This window comes from Cyprinus carpio, chromosome A3 (genome assembly GCF_018340385.1).
Source record: "Cyprinus carpio isolate SPL01 chromosome A3, ASM1834038v1, whole genome shotgun sequence".
In the NCBI taxonomy this organism is placed as follows: Eukaryota; Metazoa; Chordata; class Actinopteri; order Cypriniformes; family Cyprinidae; genus Cyprinus; species Cyprinus carpio.
The window spans coordinates 5,347,354-5,369,812 of record NC_056574.1 but is presented as its reverse complement, the minus strand read 5'-3'; the positions used below and the strand labels follow the sequence as shown (position 1 = coordinate 5,369,812).

The following is a 22,459-nucleotide window of genomic DNA, read 5'->3' as shown; positions in this document are numbered from 1 at the left end:
AGAAATAGATGGGGAACACCTGGAATCAAATAATAAACGATCAGGGAGCAGGAACCGGAAAACCAAATGGGGAACAAAACACACACAAAACATGAAACAGAGGCTGACAGTAAGCACCTTGTTTGTCTGTATTGACATATTTTCTGTTAGAAAATGAACATATTTACATGTAAAACTACATTTAAAAATGATAAGTGTTACACATTAAACAATGTGTTGCTTTTAAATTAGGCTTTTATTTCATATACAGTGGGTTAATGTGACTTATTTTTCAGTGTTACAGTTGCCCCCAAAAACTGTTACAATTGTCCCCACAGAGGACACAGTAACACTCTGACTTCTTGCATTTAACTTAATATTTAGTCTTGTCCTTATTAGTGAAAATATATTAATCGTATAATTAATTCGTGCACATATATTTGTTTCTTGTATAAAAATGTGACTAGTGTATTTCAAGTAGGTGAGCTATGAAGGAAAATTTAATTTTTTTTTTTACAATTGCCCCGCATGAGTCGAATCATAACGCAATGCCAGTCAAGACTAACTGATTCATAATTTATTAGCTCAGAAACAACATTCTGCTTTGTTTTGTTTATAAAGACTAAATATTACCGATGATGATACCGCGCATTATTAAAAAACAACAGGTGTAGTAATAAAAATGATCAAGTATCAGCAAATGAAAAGCGACCCACAGGCTTGGGCTTTTGGTTTTGCTTAAATATAAGAACTGTGTGACTTTCATTTTAGTGTTGATCAGATGAGCCTACGGGAAGCATAAAGTGTCCGACTTCACAGCCTCTGCATCGACTAGAAGACTCTTCTCACAGATCGACGGGTCATTTGTCCTTCATTCAACTAGCGAGTCAAAAAAATAAAGATAAAAAACCCAACTAAACGCACGCTGGAATCAAAGCCGCAGAACGCGCTGTTTGTGGTGATTTCTCCAGGAACAGGTGAATTCTTTGAATTTATGACTGGGCTTTTACTCTAACTGTGCTTTGCTGTTCTAAAAAGTTTTATTATATATATATATATATATATATATATATATATATATATATATATATATATATATATTATATATATATATATATATATATATATATATATATATAGGCTATATAACGTTAGTATAGTTCTGTTAGTTTTGGTTAATAACGCGGAAATAAACTGAAAAATAGGATTATCATTATTGGATATTGAGGGTTAATCTGAACATTCAATAAACATCAGACAATCAAGCATTTTTTTTTATGATAGAACTTTAATAATTAGAACTTAAACGTGGCATTCTTGTATGAGTTAAAACAGGCAGCTTAATCAGCCCATCATAGCTAAAGGCTATTTAATGGTTGTGCGTTATTTGTCATTAAGTATTTTTAAAGAAGACTGAAATTAAAAACTGTTAATTTAAATGTTTTGAACAGAACACTTTTTTATTTTTATTTTATTTTTTATTTTTTTTAGTTTTTGCTTAGCCTACTGGTCACCGGTAGATTATCAACTGTCGCGCTAAATCCTGTTGGGCTTTTTTATTATTTATTTATTTATTTATTTTATAAACTCAATTAAATTAAACGTAACTCTTGGAGTAGACCCATAATTCTGTTATTAAACGAAAACTGCCATATGTGAAATTTACATTTTTGTATAGCAAAAATCCGTTTTTATTTGAGTGTTGGTTATTAAAAACATTGGAATAATTAATTATATAATTATTAACCCGTTTAATCCCACCGGTCACAATAGTGACCGTAAAAAAGGTTTTCATTTATAAAAACATTACTGACTGATGTTTTAGTGCACTTCCTGCAAATATGGAAAGAATGTTGTATTTTTGTTCATTTCTTAATCTTGGTTGCCAATGCACTGCAGTGTTTAGCTCTAACCCTGATCAAACTCACCTACCTGTGATTTTCTAATGATCCTGAAGACACTGATTAGCATGCTCAGGTGTGTTTGATTAGGGTTACAGCCAAACTCTGCAGGAAAGTGGATCTCGTGGGCCAGATTTGAGGATCCCTGGAATAAAGGGTCTCAATTACATATGTGCAGTTTCACATGATTAGTGCAAATTGTCACATGACCAGAGCAGCTTACTTCCTGTTTGCACCTTGAGAAGATGATGGCTGTATCAAAGCTCCGAAACTAAAGGCTAGTAAAGTGTCTTAACATAAATATATGACAAAGATTTTTGGTACACGTGATCTTTAGGGTGTCTAGTATTAATATATGCATTCACATATATTAGTTTTGTTGAGTGTGATCCCAGAATGAGTAAACATGTTGATGGTCACAATAGTGACCGGTGGGATAACAGTGAACTTGGGTCTAATAAATCCAACTGCAGTTGCTGGTGAAAATGACAATAAAATGTTGCAATGACAAACTATTGCACTAAATTAAAAATTCAAATGTTACCAAAAAATTTACAATAATGATGTTGTAATACTCGAAGCATTAATATAAAAATTTCATGTTAGATTTTACAAAAAAAGTAACAATTTTGAAATTCGGTGATGGTGAATTTTTAAAATCAAAATTTTGTAATTTTATTTTTTATATCAATGTTGCATAAGGTTTTTTATGCATAATAGTAACCCTAAAATGTGATTAAACAATTTAAAATAGCTGGGCTAAAATATCTAACCATTTTTGTATGACTGCAGAAATATGTTATTTCAACTGTGACTGAACATGAAACACAATTGTTTTTAAAACTTAAATAAATATTAAAATTCAAAAAAATAATTATTGATTATTTCAAAGTGTTACTAATGACACATCCTTTGGATATTTTCATGTCTGGGAAAAGTTTGGGATTAAACGGGTTAAATAGAATTTAATCTCGGTTTCAGCTAAATGAAAACTTTAATTTCGTTTTTAAGTAAATATTTTTTATCACTTTGTTTTAATTATTTATTTATTATAATAATTATAATTATTATTTTAATTACAGATTTTTGATTGTGCTTTTATGAATATGAAGTTTAGGCTTATGTGACTTTCATTTACTCTAGATCAGATGACAGGGAAACAGTAAACGAGTTCACAGAAGAGTTTCCTCTTAATTAGGCTTTGATTAGCCCTGATAGCACACGTACGTCACGGAGATGTCTATTTGATGTCTGCCTTTACATCTGCAAGATGCATTTTTTTAGTGTTTGCTCATCTGCAATAGCCTACGTCTGATGTTTCCTATCAGATGTCAAAAAGATGTTTAGAAAATATCTTTAAGATGTTGAATGAATGTAAAACTGTCATCTTAGAGACGTTTGTCAGATGTACACAGCAGATGCTTTCCAGATAAAGATATCTTTAACATTCATCTTGCAGACCTACGTGTGTTCTATCTGAGAGAATCAGCGGGATCCTTATCGATGGATCCATCATTCAAATAGCGAGTCAAACAAAAACACGCAGAATCTTTTCCATGTTGATCGAAGTTTTTATCCTAACCTAATAAGCAGCTGGAACAACAACATACAAACTGTATGACAGTAGATAATATCTGGGGATTATGTGCTTTATTCAAAGTTAAACATGTCTAATATGAGTTTAAATAGAATTTTGTGTGACCTTATACTGAAAGCAACAACAGATCTTGAAAATAAATTAAAGCAAAGATGTCCATTAAATCTGTGAACTCACTGCGAACCAACGAGTGTATTCCATAACAAATATGTTTTCAGTCGCTCAGTATGTACACAGCGCCGCTGCTGGCCAAATGGGTGGCCTAAGCAGAATAGTATTGTTGTGCACCCTACCTCAAAAAAAAACAAAAAAAAACACCTACTATAAGGGGTCAAAATAGAACTTTAATAAAATGTATACGTAAATAAATAAATTGTAATTAATTGTATTATTAATAAATTACAATTGTAGCTCTAGACAATTAACGAGGTTATGAATTTATTAATGTCTGATTGATTTTATAGTCTCAAGCATTCAGAAATCACGCAAAATAAAATTAAGCAGTTTTACTACGATAACCATGGTTAATTTTGGTAAGGGCTGCGACGTGCACATGTTTTTTCTGAAGAAATTATAGAGGCTGCACCATTTCTGTTGCAGAAAGGTGGCCAGAAATTAAGTGGATATTTGAATGAAATGTTCAGTCAATATTAAACAAGGATCGTGTAATAACAGCAATTATCAAGCCTTTGGTGTCCTTTGCAGGCATTTGTAATAGTGTAAATTATTTAGGCTAATTTGTATTAGCCTACATTATGTATTTAAAGAGAGTTGAAACCATATGATTAATATTTATTAACCAATCACCTCCATGTTTTATACATTTTAAGTTTTGGAAACAAGAATATTAAGTCAAATGTGTTGTTGGTGGTTGTGAAATTAAAACATTAAAACAACATCAAAACACATTACTAAGGTCAACAGTCAAAAAAAGTTTAACAGGATTATGAACGTAGCTACCTGAAAGTGATTCACAGGCTTCATCTTGGGATTTTTTCTTTTTCTTTTATCTGCGCTGGACTGCGCTGATGTCTTTTCCCTGATATAGCCTAGCCCTTGTGCGCTCCTCATTTGAGAGTTACACTCATGGTCTTCGTGGTCAAAAGTGACCGGACACCTGAAATTTAACTTTTTTTTTTCCATCAGTAAAATCAATCTAATATATTTTTGTTCAATAATATTTTTTCTTTTTTCTTTTTTCGTTTGAGAGAATTTCATGGTACTAATTAATATTTCTGCAATAATTATTATACATTTTTCCCAATTGAAAATAGTAAAAAAAAAACAAATTCAAATTTTTTACAATTATTTTTCTATTAATACAGTATTTCAGATTAAAATAGATACTAGGCCTTTAAAATCTTATTTTTGAAGGCAGAATAGCACCTCCTGTTGAGAGCAAAAAAAAAAAAGAGAGAGAAAAACCTGTAATTTCATGGTGTAACCACTAGATTCCTGTGTAGGACTCTATAGAGAGGCTTGTGAATTCTATGTTGGAATGTGAATCTTAGTTGTTTTTATACATAATTGTTTTCTTTTATTAGGTTGTGGATTTAAATGTACACAGAACAGAACAACACAGAAAGCACTTTGTTACACAAAACATTAAAATTCTATAAAAAAAAAATGAACAGCAATGCTTTATCAGAGCTTAATCCTTCTGAGTCTGATATGATTTTAACCTCTTATTTCAGTCTTCTGACTCATTTTGGCTAGTATGTAATATTTGAGTTGCAGTGTTACAGTCACACCAGTTCATAGGTGTGTGTGTGTACAAGTGTGTATCCGCACGTGTGAGTTGGTGTGTTGATTTTGCACTCTAGATTTTTTAGAGTTTCACCCCTTCATTGCTGTGCAATTTTTTTCTGTATTGTGGGGGATCTGTAGATTGTATACATAAAAATGTTCTGTATTTTCGATTTTTTTCCCATTTCCCATTCATTTCCTATGGTCAATCATTTTTGACCGAAGACCATGAGTGTGACTATTTTTTTTTTACGACCACTTAGCTTTTTCGAATCATGCCCTCAGTTTTTTTGTGTGTTCACATACCAAGTGCCATAAAAGTCACCAAGTTTCATACCATTTTGGTAAATCTACGATTTTTAAAAATTCGAAATGTAAAATTCTCCAGTCAGAAATAACCGAAGACCCCACAAGGGTTAGTTGTCCATTAATTATGATGATCATTATATTCAGCCACAAACATGAGGTGAGAGCGAGTGCGAGTGCAGATGCGGGAATGCATTACGTGTGCTTATACTGTCTACTGCGTTCATCATAAAATGCACTTGATATAAATATATATATATATTGCCTATGTATGTGTGTGTGTTAGATTTTTATTTACATATATGTTAATATTAATATAGAACGAAAGGTTTTTTTTGAGCAACTGGGATGGTATCCCCCCTGGGAGTTTGTGCCCTATGCAGACTGCGTACTCTGCGTATAGGGAGCGGCGGTACTATATGTACATTTGATGATGTTAAAAAGCTTTAATATTTATGAATTAGATTATAAACGTATCCATTTCGTTGCGAGTGCAGTGCGCTTCCAAAGAGAGCCCACACACACTTCTGATTGGCTGTGATATTTGACTGATTCTGTCGCGTTGCATCTGGTGTGAACACCCAAATTGCTTGTCGCTGGAATCTTGTCGCGTGGCGTGTTAGCACACAGTGTGAGTCACCTGTGAGTTCACTTGCTGTTTTGCATTTTATTACAGTTTATTCAAGTTTTAACTCTTTTTCTCTCTGAATGTAGCCTAGGTGATTGCTAAACACAGAAAACGTCTCAGGTTACGAATGTAGCCATGGTTCCCTGAGTGCAACTATAGAATAAATAGGCGCCAGGAGAACATGTCATTCACTTCTTCGTCTGAAGCTCTCAAAATATGTTTGAGAGTCATCAACTCGATCTATGGTAATAATGCTGGAGCAGCTAGCAGTAAATATCTAGCCGAGGGGAAGGGCAAACACCCAACTCTTAAAAGAGAGAGGAGCTTGACCTTCCACATGTCCCAAAGCTGGAACAGCTAGCAATAGTTTACTTAACTGAAGGAGCACAACCCAACTCTCATGAGAGAGGGGGCTGAGCCTGTAGCATGTTCCAATGCTGGAATGGCCAGCAGTAGGCTACTTAGCTGAGGGAGCACAAACCCAACTCTCAAAGGGGGGGGGGGTTAACCTACAGTCTGATCGTACTGCAAGCGTAATGCAAGCTAGCCAAAGCTCAGTGCATCAGAGAGGCGAAGGAAGGGCCTAATTCACCTGATGCTGCTGGTTGCCAGGTGCTCTGGGGAAAAACAGAGGACTCAATTCTCACGTGAGAGGAGAACCCCGAATTCAGGAAGAGAGTAGCACGCTCATAGGCAGCCCTTTTTGGTAAAGGGGAGCGCTGCTAAACTACCACGGGAACAGTTTATGGAGTGAGGGATTCAACTCCTCAGAAGGGGAGAGAACTCGGGCGCTTAAGGGGAAACGACATGCTCACAATAGCCCTGCATTTTGAGGGAAGCGATGCTTGAAGTGTAGTAATAAAGACACACTGCGTAACCCTTACCGTACAGGATTTCAGAAAGTGCGCAGAGTTTTGCTTGCAGACTTACCACTTACGTGGATTTTAGAAAATGTGCAAAGTGTTCAATATGCACACTTACCACCATTTGGATTTCAGAAAGTACACATAGCTTAGCATGTGTACTTAAAGCTTCCTAAGCATCGCAGTAGGTGCCGAACTGAACGGGAGAGGCAAGCTCAAATACAATCCTCTGAGGCGAGGGAAGCACTGCCTGAGACAGCATTACACAAGAAGATTCTCACAAATGCAACCTATACTTCCCGCTCGATGCGTCAGCAAGAAGGGATATCCAGGTGACCAGGAAGCCCCTCAGGGCAACCCAGCGCGATGCTTGAAAGTGTGTTACTATAGACACACTGGTTGAGTGGAGCCCAAGGTACCAGGGTCTAACTAACTCGAAGCTGAGTGCATAACCCTTACCCTACAGGATTTCAGAAAGTGCGCAGAGTCTTGTGTGTACACTTACCACCTATGTGGATTTTTAGAAAGTGCACAAAGTGTTCAATGTGCACACTTAACACCATGTGGATTTCAGAAAGTACACAGAACTTAGCGTTTGAACTTAAAGCTACCAAAGCATCACAGTGGTGCTTAAGCGAATGGGAGAGGCAAGCTAAAATACAACTCTCTAAGGTGAGGGGAGCACTGCCAGAGACAGCATTACACAAGAAGATTCTCGGAAAAGTCACCTTTACTTCGCGCTCGATGCATCAGCAAGAAGTGATATCAAGGTGACCAGGAGAGCCCTCAGGGCGACCTTGCCAGACATCCAGGAAATTCTTGCAGTGCTGTGCCGGGGGCCTGATGATCAAGAAGGCTCCCGCAGAAGCCTATGACCTGGCCGCAAGATCCAGGCAGTGTGAAGCCGGAACCAGGGCTATTAGAACACTGCAACGAAATCTCACAGAGAATTAATACACACATGACCAATAGCAAATTAATACATATATATGTGTGTGTATATATATATAATGGATCATACTCACCCACCCTGGTTCCTGGGCTCGAGCCCCGCTCAAGGGGCGACTCCCTTTAGTCCGGACCATCAGTAAGGTGGTCACTATGAAACCATAGAACCAACCAAAAACATCATAGATCCAGCATAGGAGACTATCATGCAAGAGGTTCCCACCTAACCTCAGTCAGGTGGAGAGCTGGTGGTTATAGGGGAATTAGGAAGGGGAAGATGAGGGCAGATGTAAAACCCCCAAAGGGAATGAGTCAATACTCAAGTATTACTCTGATTCGGACGAAAGTGCTGACGCCTTGTCTGAATCACGTCTCTTAGGTCTTGCCTACCTTCCTTTGACCCGCGATTTCTCCTACCCCTACCGCAGGTGAGGGTGGAGCGCGAGCCGCGACACTAGCCTTCTGTACCCATCTCTGATCCTCAGACCGAGACGGACCAGGACCCCTATGTTGTTCGGGTTCAGACCTGGACCTTCATGGAATGAAGGATTTGAAGGCCGCTGAGCATGCCTTCGCCTCCATGAACTTGTCAACTACCGTCTCAACAGAGTTACTGAAAAGTTTGGAAACCGGAACATCGAGAAGAAAGCCCCTTTCTTCCCGATATCTGCCAGGTTCATCCACAAATGTCTCTCCGTTACTACCATAGTCGCCATAGACCTGCCCATGGCGGAGGCAGCCTGCTTGATAGCACGGAGAGAGAGATCTGTGGTGCGGCGCAACCTAACTACCTTATCGGGGGAAAGGCCCTCACCTTTATCCAGGTCTTTCGGCAGATCAGCCTGATATGCTTAAAGCACCGCCATCATGTGAAATGAAGCCACAGCTTTACCTGCTGCTACGTATACTTTGCCTGCCATTTAAGTGAGATGTATCCTGAAGGGGCTTAGATGGTAAGGAGGAAGATCTAAGAGAGGACGTGTCCCAGACAGAGAAATAGCTAGCCAGCATCTCTTCTACAGGGGGCATCCTCTCATAGCCACTTTCGTGCATCGCCTCGATGTTGGAATAACACGTATGCTGAAACCGATGGATGCGAGAAGAAAACGTCCTCTTCCATTCCTTTTCGATCTCTGTATGGAGATCAGGCAGAAATGGAAGGCTCACCTGAGCTGGAGGGCAATGGTCAGAAAGATAACGCTCGTCGAGAGGACCTTGCGTCATCACCTTGCTAGCATGCTTCCATGGTAAGTCCAACTTTGCTGTGGCGCGATCCATAACCTCCAACTGCTCTTCATACACAGGGCAGGAGGATTGAGAAAGCTCAGCCTCAGCTTCTTTTCCATACTCGGACATCTCCTGCTCTTTCTGGGCTGAACCCAGCAGAGCACTAGCCTCCAGCGGCTCGCTCTTGTCCACAGCCGACAAGCGCAAGAGGGAAAGTCCCTCTAAACTCCTCAGCCAGATCAACATGTGATCCCCACAAGCTCATTCTCCTCCGTGCCTCAGCATCGGCAGGTCCTGAACCGCAGTAACCAGATGGCTTCTCCTCTTTCCTCGAAAAGAGAGACAAACGAGAGCGGAGCTTTTTCATTGAAAACGCTCGCAATACACGCATATTGCTCCCTCAAGGACATCGCGTGCTTGCTCTTCACCCATACAAAAAACGCAAAGATTGTGTGAAAGATCAGTATACTACCTCAAAAAAAAAAAAGTAAAAATGCTTTTGGCTGTTTCAAAGCTGATTATTTTTTCTCTCTGACTGTGTTCATAGTGAAATGGCAGAACCCAGTATCTCATGCGCTGAGGATCAGTTCAGATGTTCAGTCTGTCTGGATCTGCTGAAGCATCCAGTGACGATTCCCTGTGGACACACTTACTGTAAGAGATGCATCTCAGGTTGCTGGGATCAAGAGGATTGGAAGGGAATCTACAGCTGTCCTCAGTGCAGACAGACCTTCGGTCCAAGACCAGTTTTATATAAGAATGTGCTGATTGCTGAAATGGTGGAGAAACTGAAGAAGACAAGGATTAAAGCTACTTTTCCTGTGGTTCATCACACTGGATCTGGAGATGTTCAGTGTGACTCCTGCACTGAAATTAAACAGGAAGCAGTGAAATCGTGTCTGGAGTGTCGGAGCTCTTACTGTCAAACTCACCTTGAACAGCATGAGAATCTCTTCAGAGATCAAAAACACAATCTATTGGCTGCCACTGGACGCCTGCAGGAGAAGATCTGCCCTCAACATGATAAAATGCTGGAAATGTACTGCCGTACTGACCAGTGCTGTATCTGTATGATGTGTTTGGTGGATAAACACAAAAACCATGACACTGTATCAACTGCAGCAGCGAGAACAGAGAAACAGGTACTGCTTAAAATTTGATCAGCGACAGCTGTTTCTATCCTCATTTGTTTCTATCCTCATTTGTCTTGCGATTTTTCTCTCAATCAGGGAAACAGATGTAATTAATTGTGTTTAGAGGTGCTGCACTTAAACTCACAGAGCCATTGGATCATTCTCTTTAAAATATAACAAATTACTGATAAGTTTTTTTTTTTTTTCCGAAGACATAAAATTTTATTCAGCATGGATGAAATAAATTGATCAAAAGCGACAGTAAATAGTATACATTATAAAGATTTATATTTAAAATGCTGTTCTTTGAAAATTCTATTCATCAAAGTATCCTGAAAAATAAAATGTATCTTGGTTTACACTAAAATATGAAGCAAGACAACTGTTTTCAACATAGATAATAAACAGAAACGTGTACTGAGCATATTACAATGATTTCTAAAGGATCATGTAAAACTAAAGACTGGAGTAATGATGCTAAAAATTCAGATTTGCCATCACAGGAATAAATAACATTATTAAAATATATTACAATAGAAAACTGTTTTTTTTATGTAATGATATTTAACAGTATTACTGTTTTTACTGTATTTTTGATTAAATAAATGCAGCCTGTGGTGAGCAGATGAGGCGTTGTTCAGAAACATTATTTACTTATTCACATATATTTTCTGCAGAGACATTTTGATGAAACACTGATAAAAATACAGAAGATAACCCAGCAGAGGCAGATAAAGCTGAGAAAGGCTGTGGCATTTCATAAGGTGAGTTTGGAGAAGAAGAGAAGTTTGAAAGACTCTTTCAGTGCTGGAGCTCCCTCTTATTGTCCCACTGAAACCCACTATCAGTGTTGGGGTAGTTACTCAAAAAATGTAATTAGTTACTAGTTACTAGTTACTTCTGTAAATGGTAATGAGATTACTTTACTAGTTACTGCATTTGAAAAGAAACTTCACTACTTATTACTTTACTTTCCTTTTTTAGGGCCCTATGAAATCCGTTTAAATTTTTTCCAAATTCCGTTTTTCCGTTTGAATTTTTCTGGATTCCATTTTTTTTCTGTTTTATTTTTTCTCAACTCCTTTTTAATGGTTCAATTTAATTGTATTAATCAATAGTATTAATTTAAATCATAACACTTATACATTTTCACAACAATTTATTAAAAGTTTAACAAAAATTACATTTTTAGGGCCCTATGAAATGTTTTATTTTTTCTTCACCATATGATTTATTGTTACCAAATTCTGTGTTTTAGAATGTCTAAATATGTAAATGCATAAAAACAACTTAATTTATTCAATTTTTTCTTAAAATAGCCTTTTTTTTAATGCATGTAAATATGTCAATGATTTGCTGAAGTGCATGAAAACCATGTATGTATTAGACCCGGAAATAATTTCTCTCTCTCTCTCTACTGTATAAAAAGTACATTATATATTATTATGTAAAGTATAATATTATACACTATAATATAATATAATATAATATAATATAATATAATATAATATAATATAATATAATATAATACAATATAATATAGGGCCCTATTTTAATGATCTAAACGCAAAGTGTAAAGCGCACGGCGCAGGTGCACTCAGGGCGTGTCCAAATCCACTTTTGCTATTTTAACGATGGAAAAACGGTTGGCGCGGCCCGGGCGCATGGTCTAAACGGGTTGTCCCTATTCTCTTAATGAGTAATAGGTGTTTTTTGGGCATAACGTGCAATAAACTAATCAGAGTCTCATCTTCCATTCCCTTTTAGAGATAGTTGCGCTCGTGCCATGACGGATTTGCTACAGTATTTACACGGCGGAATTTGGCAAGCGCAAAGACAGAAGGCGTCTCCGAGATGAAACGGAGCTGCTCGTGTGCGAGTAAATAGATACCCTAATTCTGATACATGCGATGACTGTCCATTATGACATGTAGGCATTTTTATATTTAATTAGCCTACAGAAAATTCTTATGCATTGCAATCCTTTAATTTTTAATATTTGGCATGTTTGTGTGCTGCTGTGCGTCCCTTTGTTTAATAAGCAGCGTGTACGTGCGTTGTGGACCCGCCTATACTAACACGCTCTTTAAATAACAAAGAAAAAACATTGCGCATGACTTTAGAGCAGGTTTGAGTTGGTCTAAGGCGCAGTCTATTTTCAGCTCCTTAAAATAGCAATGCGCCTGAACACACCTCTTTTTTAGAGGTGCGAATGGCGCCGGACTGAAACTAGCAAACACACTTGCGCTGCGCCTTGCGTCGCATTGCGCCGGGTGTATGATAGGGCCCATTATATTGTATTGTATTATAGTTATTATATCCAAGTTGTCTGTCTGGAACGCAGCATTAGGTTAACGTCAATAAACTATCGTTTATTACAATTAAGAGCCATTCTTTAAGGTGACATTTCAGCACTTGACAAACGGATAGCGACTCCTAAGTAGCACTTAAAGCACAGCTACATGCGATTGCTTTTACGTGCATTGTTGGGAAACGCACGTGAAACAATAACGAACGATCGTAAAATTACTCGTAGAAAACGTTCTTAAGCACTAAGATCAATCGTTATCGGGAAACCCGGCCCAGAACTTTACACACAGGCAAACACGGCTTGTGTAACGCAGGACAGCGCGTTCCTATAGTCTAGTAAAGTAGTGTAGTTACCAATATTATTAGTGTAGTGCGTTACTTTACTTCGTTACCCAACAAAGTAATATAGTTACTGTAATCTGTTACTTTGTAACTCGTTACTCCCAACACTGCCCACTATGAGGTACCAATACCAATGAGCTGTGATGTGTGTCCTGTAACAGCGCTCTGTACAGACAGCAGTAGAGGACAGTGAGAGGATCTTCACTGAACTCATCCGCTCCATTGAGAAACGTCACTCTGAGGTGAAGCAGCTGATCAGAGATCAGGAAAGAGCTGCAATGAATCGAGCTGAAAGACGACTGGAGCGACTGGAGCAGGAGATCGATGAGCTAAGGTGGAGAGATGCTGAGATGAAGCAGCTTGCAAAGACTAATAATCATGTTCATTTCCTTCAGGTAACAGAGATCCTCTCAAACACTGAGGACTTTAAAAAGCTTTCGTAATTACAGGGTTTTTGGAGTTTGTGTTTTTTTGTCTTTGTGTCTGTAGAGTTTTGCGTCTGTCTCTCTCCCTGGATATACAGATGACTTCACTGTCAGTTCTGATCTCTCTTTGGATGCTGTAGTGAAAATTGAGTTTCAACTCAGAGATGAACTGCAGCAGTTCTCCAGAGAGACTTTAGACAACATATCTGGAAGAGGTAAATATTAATTTATTCTTAAAAATTAGTTCTGTACCATTCATTAAATATATAAAAAGTTTAATTTAGTTTCTTCATGAGAATTAAACTGCAGATGTGTTTTGGTATCTGTAGTGAAATCCATCCAGGTCATTGGCACGCCTGAATATCAGACCAGAAAGGAGTTTCTTCTATGTGAGTTACTATGAAAACACACATATAAAGTTCAGTCTAGAGAGACTTTGACTGTTTTAAACTAAATTAATGGCATGATTTTGTTCAAAACCAAACTTTTTGTACTTTGTGTTTAAAATACATGCAAATTTTAGTCATTGTTGCATGTGTGAGTTTTGACACTGGCTGAAAACCTCCATCAGTGATGCCACTGAGAAAGTCAAAGTTTCCTTTCAATATGGTTCACTCACATTAACACTTATAGGGGAAGGCCAATTCTCCCAAATACTGCAGCCTGATTTGACAGTGTTTGTGTAGTTGCACATTGGCATTTCAGTCTTCCAAAAAAGGTGGGGCCGCCTACCAATATATGTCAGAGCTGAATGCCATTACATCAGAGTCTTTTTCCTTCAGCACAAAGATTGTCTTCTCGCTGGACTCTGAAGAAAGAAGAACAAAGAAGCTTAGTACTCACTGTAGAAGAGCACCAACTGCGGAAAGACGTGTAAGGATCCACCCGCTAGCCCAAAAAGCGGAATCCAGCGGCCTGGTAGAAGGTTTAATGCGTATTCGGTCTTTTCTTTGCGCTTCTGAATTTATCAGGATTTAGTTTGAATTTTAGTCTAGCTCCATGTTTAATCTGACTCCAATTTCACGTGGTCATTAAATTTAGGCAATATTTCTATCAAAAGCTGATCACAGATATCGATTGTTTATTAATTTAGATATTTGAGTATTCTGAAAATCCCATACTTTCAATTATTCGTTCACTGCGGACCCGGTATCGCTTTAGAAGTAGCATTTCGGCCGATTGAATGCTCTTCCCGAACACAAACTCGTCAGTCTGATCTTAAACATTGGATGCAGGGTAAATATCTACCTTTAAGTCGGTCGCACCCTGCTTACTCGTACAAAAAGTATAGTTTTTATATATTTACGAAAACTGCAACTTATTTAAGACAGTGATAGTCAGAAATCGAAATGGACTCAATTGATGTGCCCCATGCTCCATCTATTAAACCTTTCGTATGAGCAATCCTGAACACAGATTTGAGGTAATACCTTTGCTTTAATCTACTAGAAATAATGAATTAGGAATAATGCAGAATAAATCAAATATAACAATTTATTATCAGTCAGGTAAAATTGTATCATGCCAATTACATAATGAAAATAATAAGAAGCCAATTTAGAAAGGATAGTGTAATTGTTAATCACATTGTAGTTGTGTTGCAACTTTGCTCCTGCACATAGACACTATAGCCATATGAGGAACGGCCAAGTGATCCATGCAGGAGGCACACAAATTTAACATAGTCACACATAGTAACAGTTATCCTAATTTAAGACACATGGTCTAAAATGCATAGCAAAGCACTCAGGTGTTTTAGAGAATAAACTTAACTAGCCAGTGTGTACACGTAGTGGCACAAACAACTATACAGTGTGCTCTGTAGGCACAATGTGTTTAACACAATTACATAATAGTATACCTGACCTTCAGGAAGATACATAGTATGGAGCATATGAAATACACTCCACACTACGGGCTTTCTGGCAACAGAATCGCCCAGTAGTGTTTTGTCACTTCCCTTAAATACTCAGACCAGATAACAAAGAAATCTTCAAATCAGTTGTAAAACCATAAAAGACCTTTTGGTTTGTTTAGGTTCCTGTGGTCACATCAGAGTCACACCTGGCTGGAGATAAACATTCTCACAGACCCCTAAAGGGGGACACACCCCCTCCTCAGCAGAACACAATTCTACAAAAGTTTTCAATATTTCTCATAATACAAGTGACTACTTTGAAATTGAGACCATTTTACCAATCGGACAGAGACCTTTAAAATGATACCAAACATGAAAAGTTTACAAGCATGAATCCTGAAGATATAGTAAATGTTTTATGTGAGCGTAACAACTGTTAGATGCCTGGACCATGTGCCCTGGGGGGGGGAAGGAGGGGTGAAGGTACCAAAGAGCAAATGGTCTTTCTTCCAGATCTTCCTATCTGTTTGTTTGGTCCACGAGGAGATCAAAGCCCATTGTTTTGGTGCATCTGCATTTGCATTGCGAGAGTTCCTGAAAGTCTGGCTTCACAAAGAATTCATTTCATAATGAAATAATTTCACTCCTTACAGACGTTTCACTCTCACAGCGAAGCATGTGAAGTACTGTGAAGAAAAGAAGCAGCAGAAGTCCTGCTGTGGCCAGACCTCCCTCCAAGAAGTCGCACACTTGTCTTCCAATCCCCCATTCAGCTCTAGGCATTGAAGGCTCTGTGTTCACTGCAGACACTTGGCCCATACTACCTACCATGCATGCCCCCAAGCAAACTACTGCCGTAATAGGGGACCAAATTACAAAAAACAGCACTATTTCTCTTCGTAATGACTTAAAGGTCAGTTCCTGCCCTTGTGCAGTAATCTGCCATTCGAAAGGCTCAGCCCCCTCATCGCCTGGAGTCAGGCTTGGGAAGCTGGGTCCTGCAGACTATAAAACGAGGCTGCTTGCTCAAATTCGCTTGCAGACCTCCTCCAAGACCTTCAGGTGTGTTGTCCAAACTTTGGTCCAGGGCAACAATGCTCATGTTCTTCATTCCGAAATAGTGTCTGTCGGCGAAGGATGCCATTGAAACAGTCCTGCCAGCACACACCAAGTCTGGCTTCGACAGCTGCTATTTCCTCATTCCAAAGAAGGATGATATCCTGAGGCCCGTCCTCAATCATAAGCACCTGAACTGTGTCCTGATGAAGTTACCATCCAGGATGTATACTTTGATCCTCACACAGGTTTTCCCAGGGAACTGATTCTTATCGGTGGATCTGAAATATGCTTACATTCACATCCAGATTGTCCTTAATCTCAGACTGTCCTTGAGATTTATGTTTCGAGGGGGTGTCTTACCAAAATACGTTCCTCCCATTTGGACTGTCTCTGGCACCATGCACTTTTAAAAAGTACATGGACACGGCCCTTTTCTCACTCAGGCAGAAGGGAGTGTGTGTCAGGAGCTACCTCTATGACTCAGCCCAATTGGAGTATGAACGTTTTGCTCACAGGTCTCTGCTTTTCAGTCACTTGTAGCACCTTGGGCTCAGGATCAATTCAGTAAGAGTTCCCTGTCTCCCAGCCAGCTGCATTTATGGGGACAGTACTCGACTTGGCCCAGATGTGGGCTTGTCTCATGCTGGAACCCTCCTGAACATTCAGCAGCTCGTGGGATCATTTAAAGTGGGGGTTTGTCTTCCTCTCAGGAAACAGAAACTAAGCCTGATAGCTGCCGCCTCTTCTGTGGTTCCCTTGGGCCTATACATGCAGCCCTTTCCATTCTGGCTAAAAGCATATCTCCTGTCCCATGCTCGGAGGCCTACGCCTGTCAAGACTGAGACCCCTTGCAAGGCCTCTTGCCTGTATCAGACAGGCATCCAGCTGTGACTGGTTTCCAGAAGGAAGGTTGTCATGACAGATGCTTTGAACTCAGATTGGGGAGCACTGTGTGAGGGCAGACCGGCTCCAGCTCCTGGTCCAGCCTGGAGCAATTTCAAGATATCAACTGCCTGAAAATGATGGTGTTTTTTCATCCTCTCAAAACCTTCCTGCCAGCCCAAAAGGGGCACCATGCCCTCGTCCGATTTGGACTATTTGACAGTGGTGGCATTCATAATACAGTTCGACCGATAGTGGATTTTACCGATACCGATTGCTAGGTTGGACCAAACTGGCCGATACGGATTATTCAACCCATCATTATTAAAATGGATCTTGAACGAAAACCAAAATAGTGCTTTAGTATTAAAAAAGTACTGAACCATACGTTGTAAATGAATATTAATAATAATATTAAATTTGAATTATATATTGATCATTAAAGTTAGTTCATAGCTTATTAAATAATGTCAACAGAAGCAAATTCTGAATTTACAAATATTAGTAGATGTTGAAATTAACACTCTAACTAGATGGCCATCTTTAAATATCTACACAAAGGCCATAACATTGAAATTACATACATATGGATATCGTTTGTATACTCTCACACTTTAATTGCTTTTATTCTAGAACACTTGATGATTATCTAATAAAAATAACAAAATTTGGCAGTCGCACAACAGCCAAAAAATGCAGTAGAGCACCGTGTCTTGGAGTTGGAGTTTTCATTGACTATATCTGTGGGACAGCTGGCTGGTCTTCACAGTCTACGTTTGTTAGGTTTTATAGCCTGGACATCTCTACCCTTCAGGCACAGATTTTGTCCACCTAACCAACTTGTACCCTTGCCAGTGGTCAAGACTATTTCCCCCTTTGTCTGTTTGCCGCAGGGCCCCCTCAAGCAGTTGCTGGGACCGGGCTTGCAGGATGGCTTATCGTTCTGCACTTATAACATGGTGCTAATGGATTTTGTTCCATATTTAATGCAATGTGAGGGAACCCTATCAAATCAGGCTTCAGTATTTAGGAGAAACATTTGCCCCATTAGCTTTAGTGAACAGAATGCTCATTCCTGTTTGTGGGGAACCAAGGTTACATTAGTAACTTTTACTTTTACTTTAGTAGTGTTTTGTGAGTTCAGACATTTAACATCAATATGCAAATGTGTGCACATGCATGTCATCCAGTAGACAGCACCTACAAAATGGACTGCAATCATTTTTTAAACAAAACTTTTCACTTTTATAGAACATTTGTTAATTGATGTGAAATTAAAGATTTACACAAACCATATTTAACCCTTGTAACACAAATAATGTTATTTTATCATAAGTAACTGTAAAGGCTTTAGCCTTTAGCCTTAACCTTTAGGAAAAACTAAATTACAGTAACACAATACTATGTTCATAGGAGGTACCGATACAGCATTATTTATACTTTATAACTCTTTGCACATGTTCAGCATTCAGACTCATACATTTACAAATGTTCTTCATGGTCTTTAATTTGCAGGATGTGGCATAAGATTTCAAATGCAATTATCAGGCTTTTTTTTTTTTTTTTTTCAGACTAATCCATTATCAGAATTGTTGTAATTTGCAGCCTCAAATTAAATTCTTCTTGATTGTATAAAATGGATAGACTGATACATTAACGATTTTTAAATATAAGAGACATATTTAACCCTAAATGGAAACACCTGAAATGGAACCTTTTTTTCTCAGTAAAATCAATGTAATATATTCTTGTTCAATAATATTTTTCTTTTGTATTTACATTTTTTAATGAATTGCACTAACAAATATTAATGCAATAATGATGATAATTTTTTTCCCATTGAAAAAAAATAATAATAATATTTGTTTTCAATTATGACAGTATTGTTAAAATATCAGTATCATGTTAAAATAGAAACAATGCCTTTAAAATCCAATTTTTGAAGGCAGATTAGTTCCATCTGGTGCAATTCCACAAATATGAACAGGAATACTCTATCAGAGTTTAATCAGTCTGATTTCAACTTATTTGAGTCTTCTGGCTCAATTTGGACATATTGTTACAGCTACACCAGTTCATTTGTGTGTGTATAATAGTTTGTTGTCTGTGTGTGTATGTGAGTGTGTGTTTTGTGTTATAGACACACTAGTTCATATATGTGTGTATGTGTGTACTTTTCTATTCATTTCCATTGCCGTTCTTGTTGACTGAGAACAACACAAGTGTAACTACAAACCCGATTCCAAAAAAGTTGGGACTGTACAAATTGTGAGTAAAAAAGGAATTGAATAATTTACAAATCTCATAAACTTATATTTTATTCACAATAGAATATAGATAACATATCAAATGTTGAAAGTGAGACATTTTGAAATGTCATGCCAAATATTGGCTCATTTTGGATTTCATGAGAGCTACACATTCCAAAAAAGTTGGGACAGGTAGCAATAAGAGGCTGGAGGACCAATTTGCAACTTATTAGGTCAATTGGGCAACATGATTGAGTATAAAAAGAGCCTCTAAGAGTGGCAGTGTCTCTCAGAAGTCAAGATGGGCAGAGGATCACCAATTCCCCCAATGCTGCGGCGAAAAATAGTGGAGCAATATCAGAAAAGAGTCTCTCAGAGAAAAATTGCAAAGAGTTTGAAGTTATCATCATCTACAGTGCATAATATCATCCAAAGATTCAGAGAATCTGGAACAATCTCTGTGCGTAAGGGTCAATGCTGGAAAACCATACTGGATGCCCATGATCTTCGGGCCTTTAGACGCCACTGCATCACATACAGGAATGCTACTGTAATGGAAATTCGCCGTTGCCAGCTAAAACTCTATAGGTCAAAAAAGAAGCCATATCTAAACATGATCCAGAAGCGCAGGCGTTTTCTCTGGGCCAAGGCTCATTTAAAATGGACTGTGGCAAAGTGGAAAACTGTTCTGTGGTCAGACGAATCAAAATTTGAAGTTCTTTTTGGAAAACTGGGACGCCATGTCATCGCTCAGTTCAGAAGCCTGCATCTCTGATGGTATGGGGTTGCATGAGTGCGTGTGGCATGGGCAGCTTACACATCTGGAAAGGCACCATCAGTGCTGAAAGGTATATCCAAGTTCTAGAACAACATATGCTCCCATCCAGACGTCGTCTCTTTCATGGAAGACCTTGCATTTTCCAACATGACAATGCCAGACCACATACTGCATCAATTACAACATCATGGCTGCGTAGAAGAAGGATCCGGGTACTGAAATGGCCAGCCTGCAGTCCAGATCTTTCACCCATAGAAAACATTTTGCGCATCATACAGAGGAAGATGCGACAAAGAAGACCTAAGACAGTTGAGCAACTAGAAGCCTGTATTAGACAAGAATGGGACATCATTCCTAATCCTAAACTTGAGCAGCTTGTCTCCTCAGTCCCCAGACGTTTGCAGACTGTTATAAAAAGAAGAGGGGATGCCACACAGTGGTAAACATGGCCTTGTCCCAACTTTTTGGAGATGTGCTGATGCCATGAAATTTAAAATCAACTTATTTTTCCCTTAAAATTATACATTTTCTCAGTTTAAACATTTGATATGTCATCTATTTTGTATTCTGAATAAAATATTGAAATTTGAAACTTCCACATCATTGCATTCTGTTTTTATTCACAATTTGTACAGTGTCCCAACTTTTTTGGAATCGGGTTTGTAATTTTACGACCATTTAGCTTTTTCAAATCAAGTCCACCATAAAAAAATCATTAAGGTTTGTACCATTCGATTAAAAAAACAATTTTTAAAAATTCAAAACATTTTTTTTTCCAGTTTAAAATGAACACCCCCAGAGGGTTAAAAAACAAAAACAAAATTATGATTATATAATGATAATAGATCCATCAAAAGTGTTATATTAAAGATGAAAGGGAATAATTGTATGTTTATGTCCATTAGATTCCTGTCAGTTGACTCTGGATCTGAACTCAGTGAATTATTTCCTTCATCTGTCTGAGGGAAACACGGTGATTACTGTTGCTGACACAAATCAACATTATCCTGACCATCCAGACAGATTTGATCATTGGTGGCAGGCGTTGTGTAGAGAGAGTGTGACTGGACGCAGTTACTGGGAGGTGGAGTGGAGCAGCAGAGAGCCATCAGGAGTGGATATAGGAGTAACATATGAGAACATCAGCAGGAAGGGCAATAATCCTGAGAGTGTAGCTGGGTGTAATGATCAGTCCTGGAGACTGTACTGCACTCCTTTCTGTTACTCATACTGGCACAATAACATAGAGTCTGTCCTTCCTGTAGTAAATATTTCCAGTAGAGTAGGAGTGTATGTGGATCACAGCGCAGGGATTTTGTCCTTCTACAGCATCTCGGACACAATGAGCCTCATCCACAGAGTCCAGACCACATTCACTCAGCCGCTCTATGCTGTGTTTGGACTGGATAGTAACTCAAGGGTGAAACTGTGTCATCTGGCCTATTAGATCTACAGATTGTTTTGTCATATCACATGATGAATCAGTATCGATAAAAAATATCATGCAATATCTTTTCTAATCAGAAATACTGCTTACAATTATAGTTTAATATAATTGCTTTAATAATAGAGTAAAACTTCTCATCAGATAAATGTAATAATGGATGTATGTAAGAGAGCTGATAAAGAATGTTGATAAATATTTAAAAATTTGATGTAACTCTTATTTAACTGTCAAAAGTTTTCAGATCACCAAGTAAAATAATTTTAATGAATACAGTGGCAGGAAAAAAATTGTGAACCCTTTGAAAATATCTGGATTTCTGCACTGATTAGTCATCAAATGAGGTCTGGTCTTAATTTAATTTACAGTTGTAGACGAACACAATCTGTCTAAACTCACCACCCCATCTGCCCCCTGGCTGTCCGATGTACTCCGTGAACATCGCTCTAAACTCAGGGCTGCAGAGAGGAAATGGCTTAAATCAAGAAACTCTACCGACCTCAGTGTGTATCAGTCTCTCCTCTCCTCCTTCTCTGCAAACGTCTTCACTGCTAAAACATCATATTACCACGACAAGATTAACAACTGTTGTGACGCTCGGACACTCTTCAAAACCTTCTCTTCTCTTCTTAATCCGCCTCCACCTCCTCCTCAAAGCGACTCTTACAGCTGATGACTTTGCAGTTTTCTTCACAAATAAGACAAGAACCATCAGTGACCAATTCTCCACGCCGCAGACTGAGGATAACTTCACAACGACTAATGCTCACTTGTTCTCCTCCTT

The 22,459-nt window shown here is 38.3% G+C and overlaps 1 protein-coding gene across 1 annotated transcript; it reads left to right on the top strand.

Annotated features, from left to right (window-relative positions):
• Positions 1 to 746: 746 nt before the first annotated feature.
• Positions 747 to 22,065, top strand: LOC109079178 (tripartite motif-containing protein 16-like). The gene is made up of 7 exons (XM_019094350.2): positions 747 to 956; positions 9,743 to 10,337; positions 11,006 to 11,092; positions 13,142 to 13,375; positions 13,470 to 13,620; positions 13,735 to 13,794; positions 21,137 to 22,065. The coding sequence occupies exons 2-7, from the start codon at positions 9,747 to 9,749 to the stop codon at positions 21,676 to 21,678; spliced, it is 1,665 nt and encodes a 554-aa protein (XP_018949895.1). The 5' UTR covers positions 747 to 956; positions 9,743 to 9,746; the 3' UTR covers positions 21,679 to 22,065.
• Positions 22,066 to 22,459: the final 394 nt, after the last annotated feature.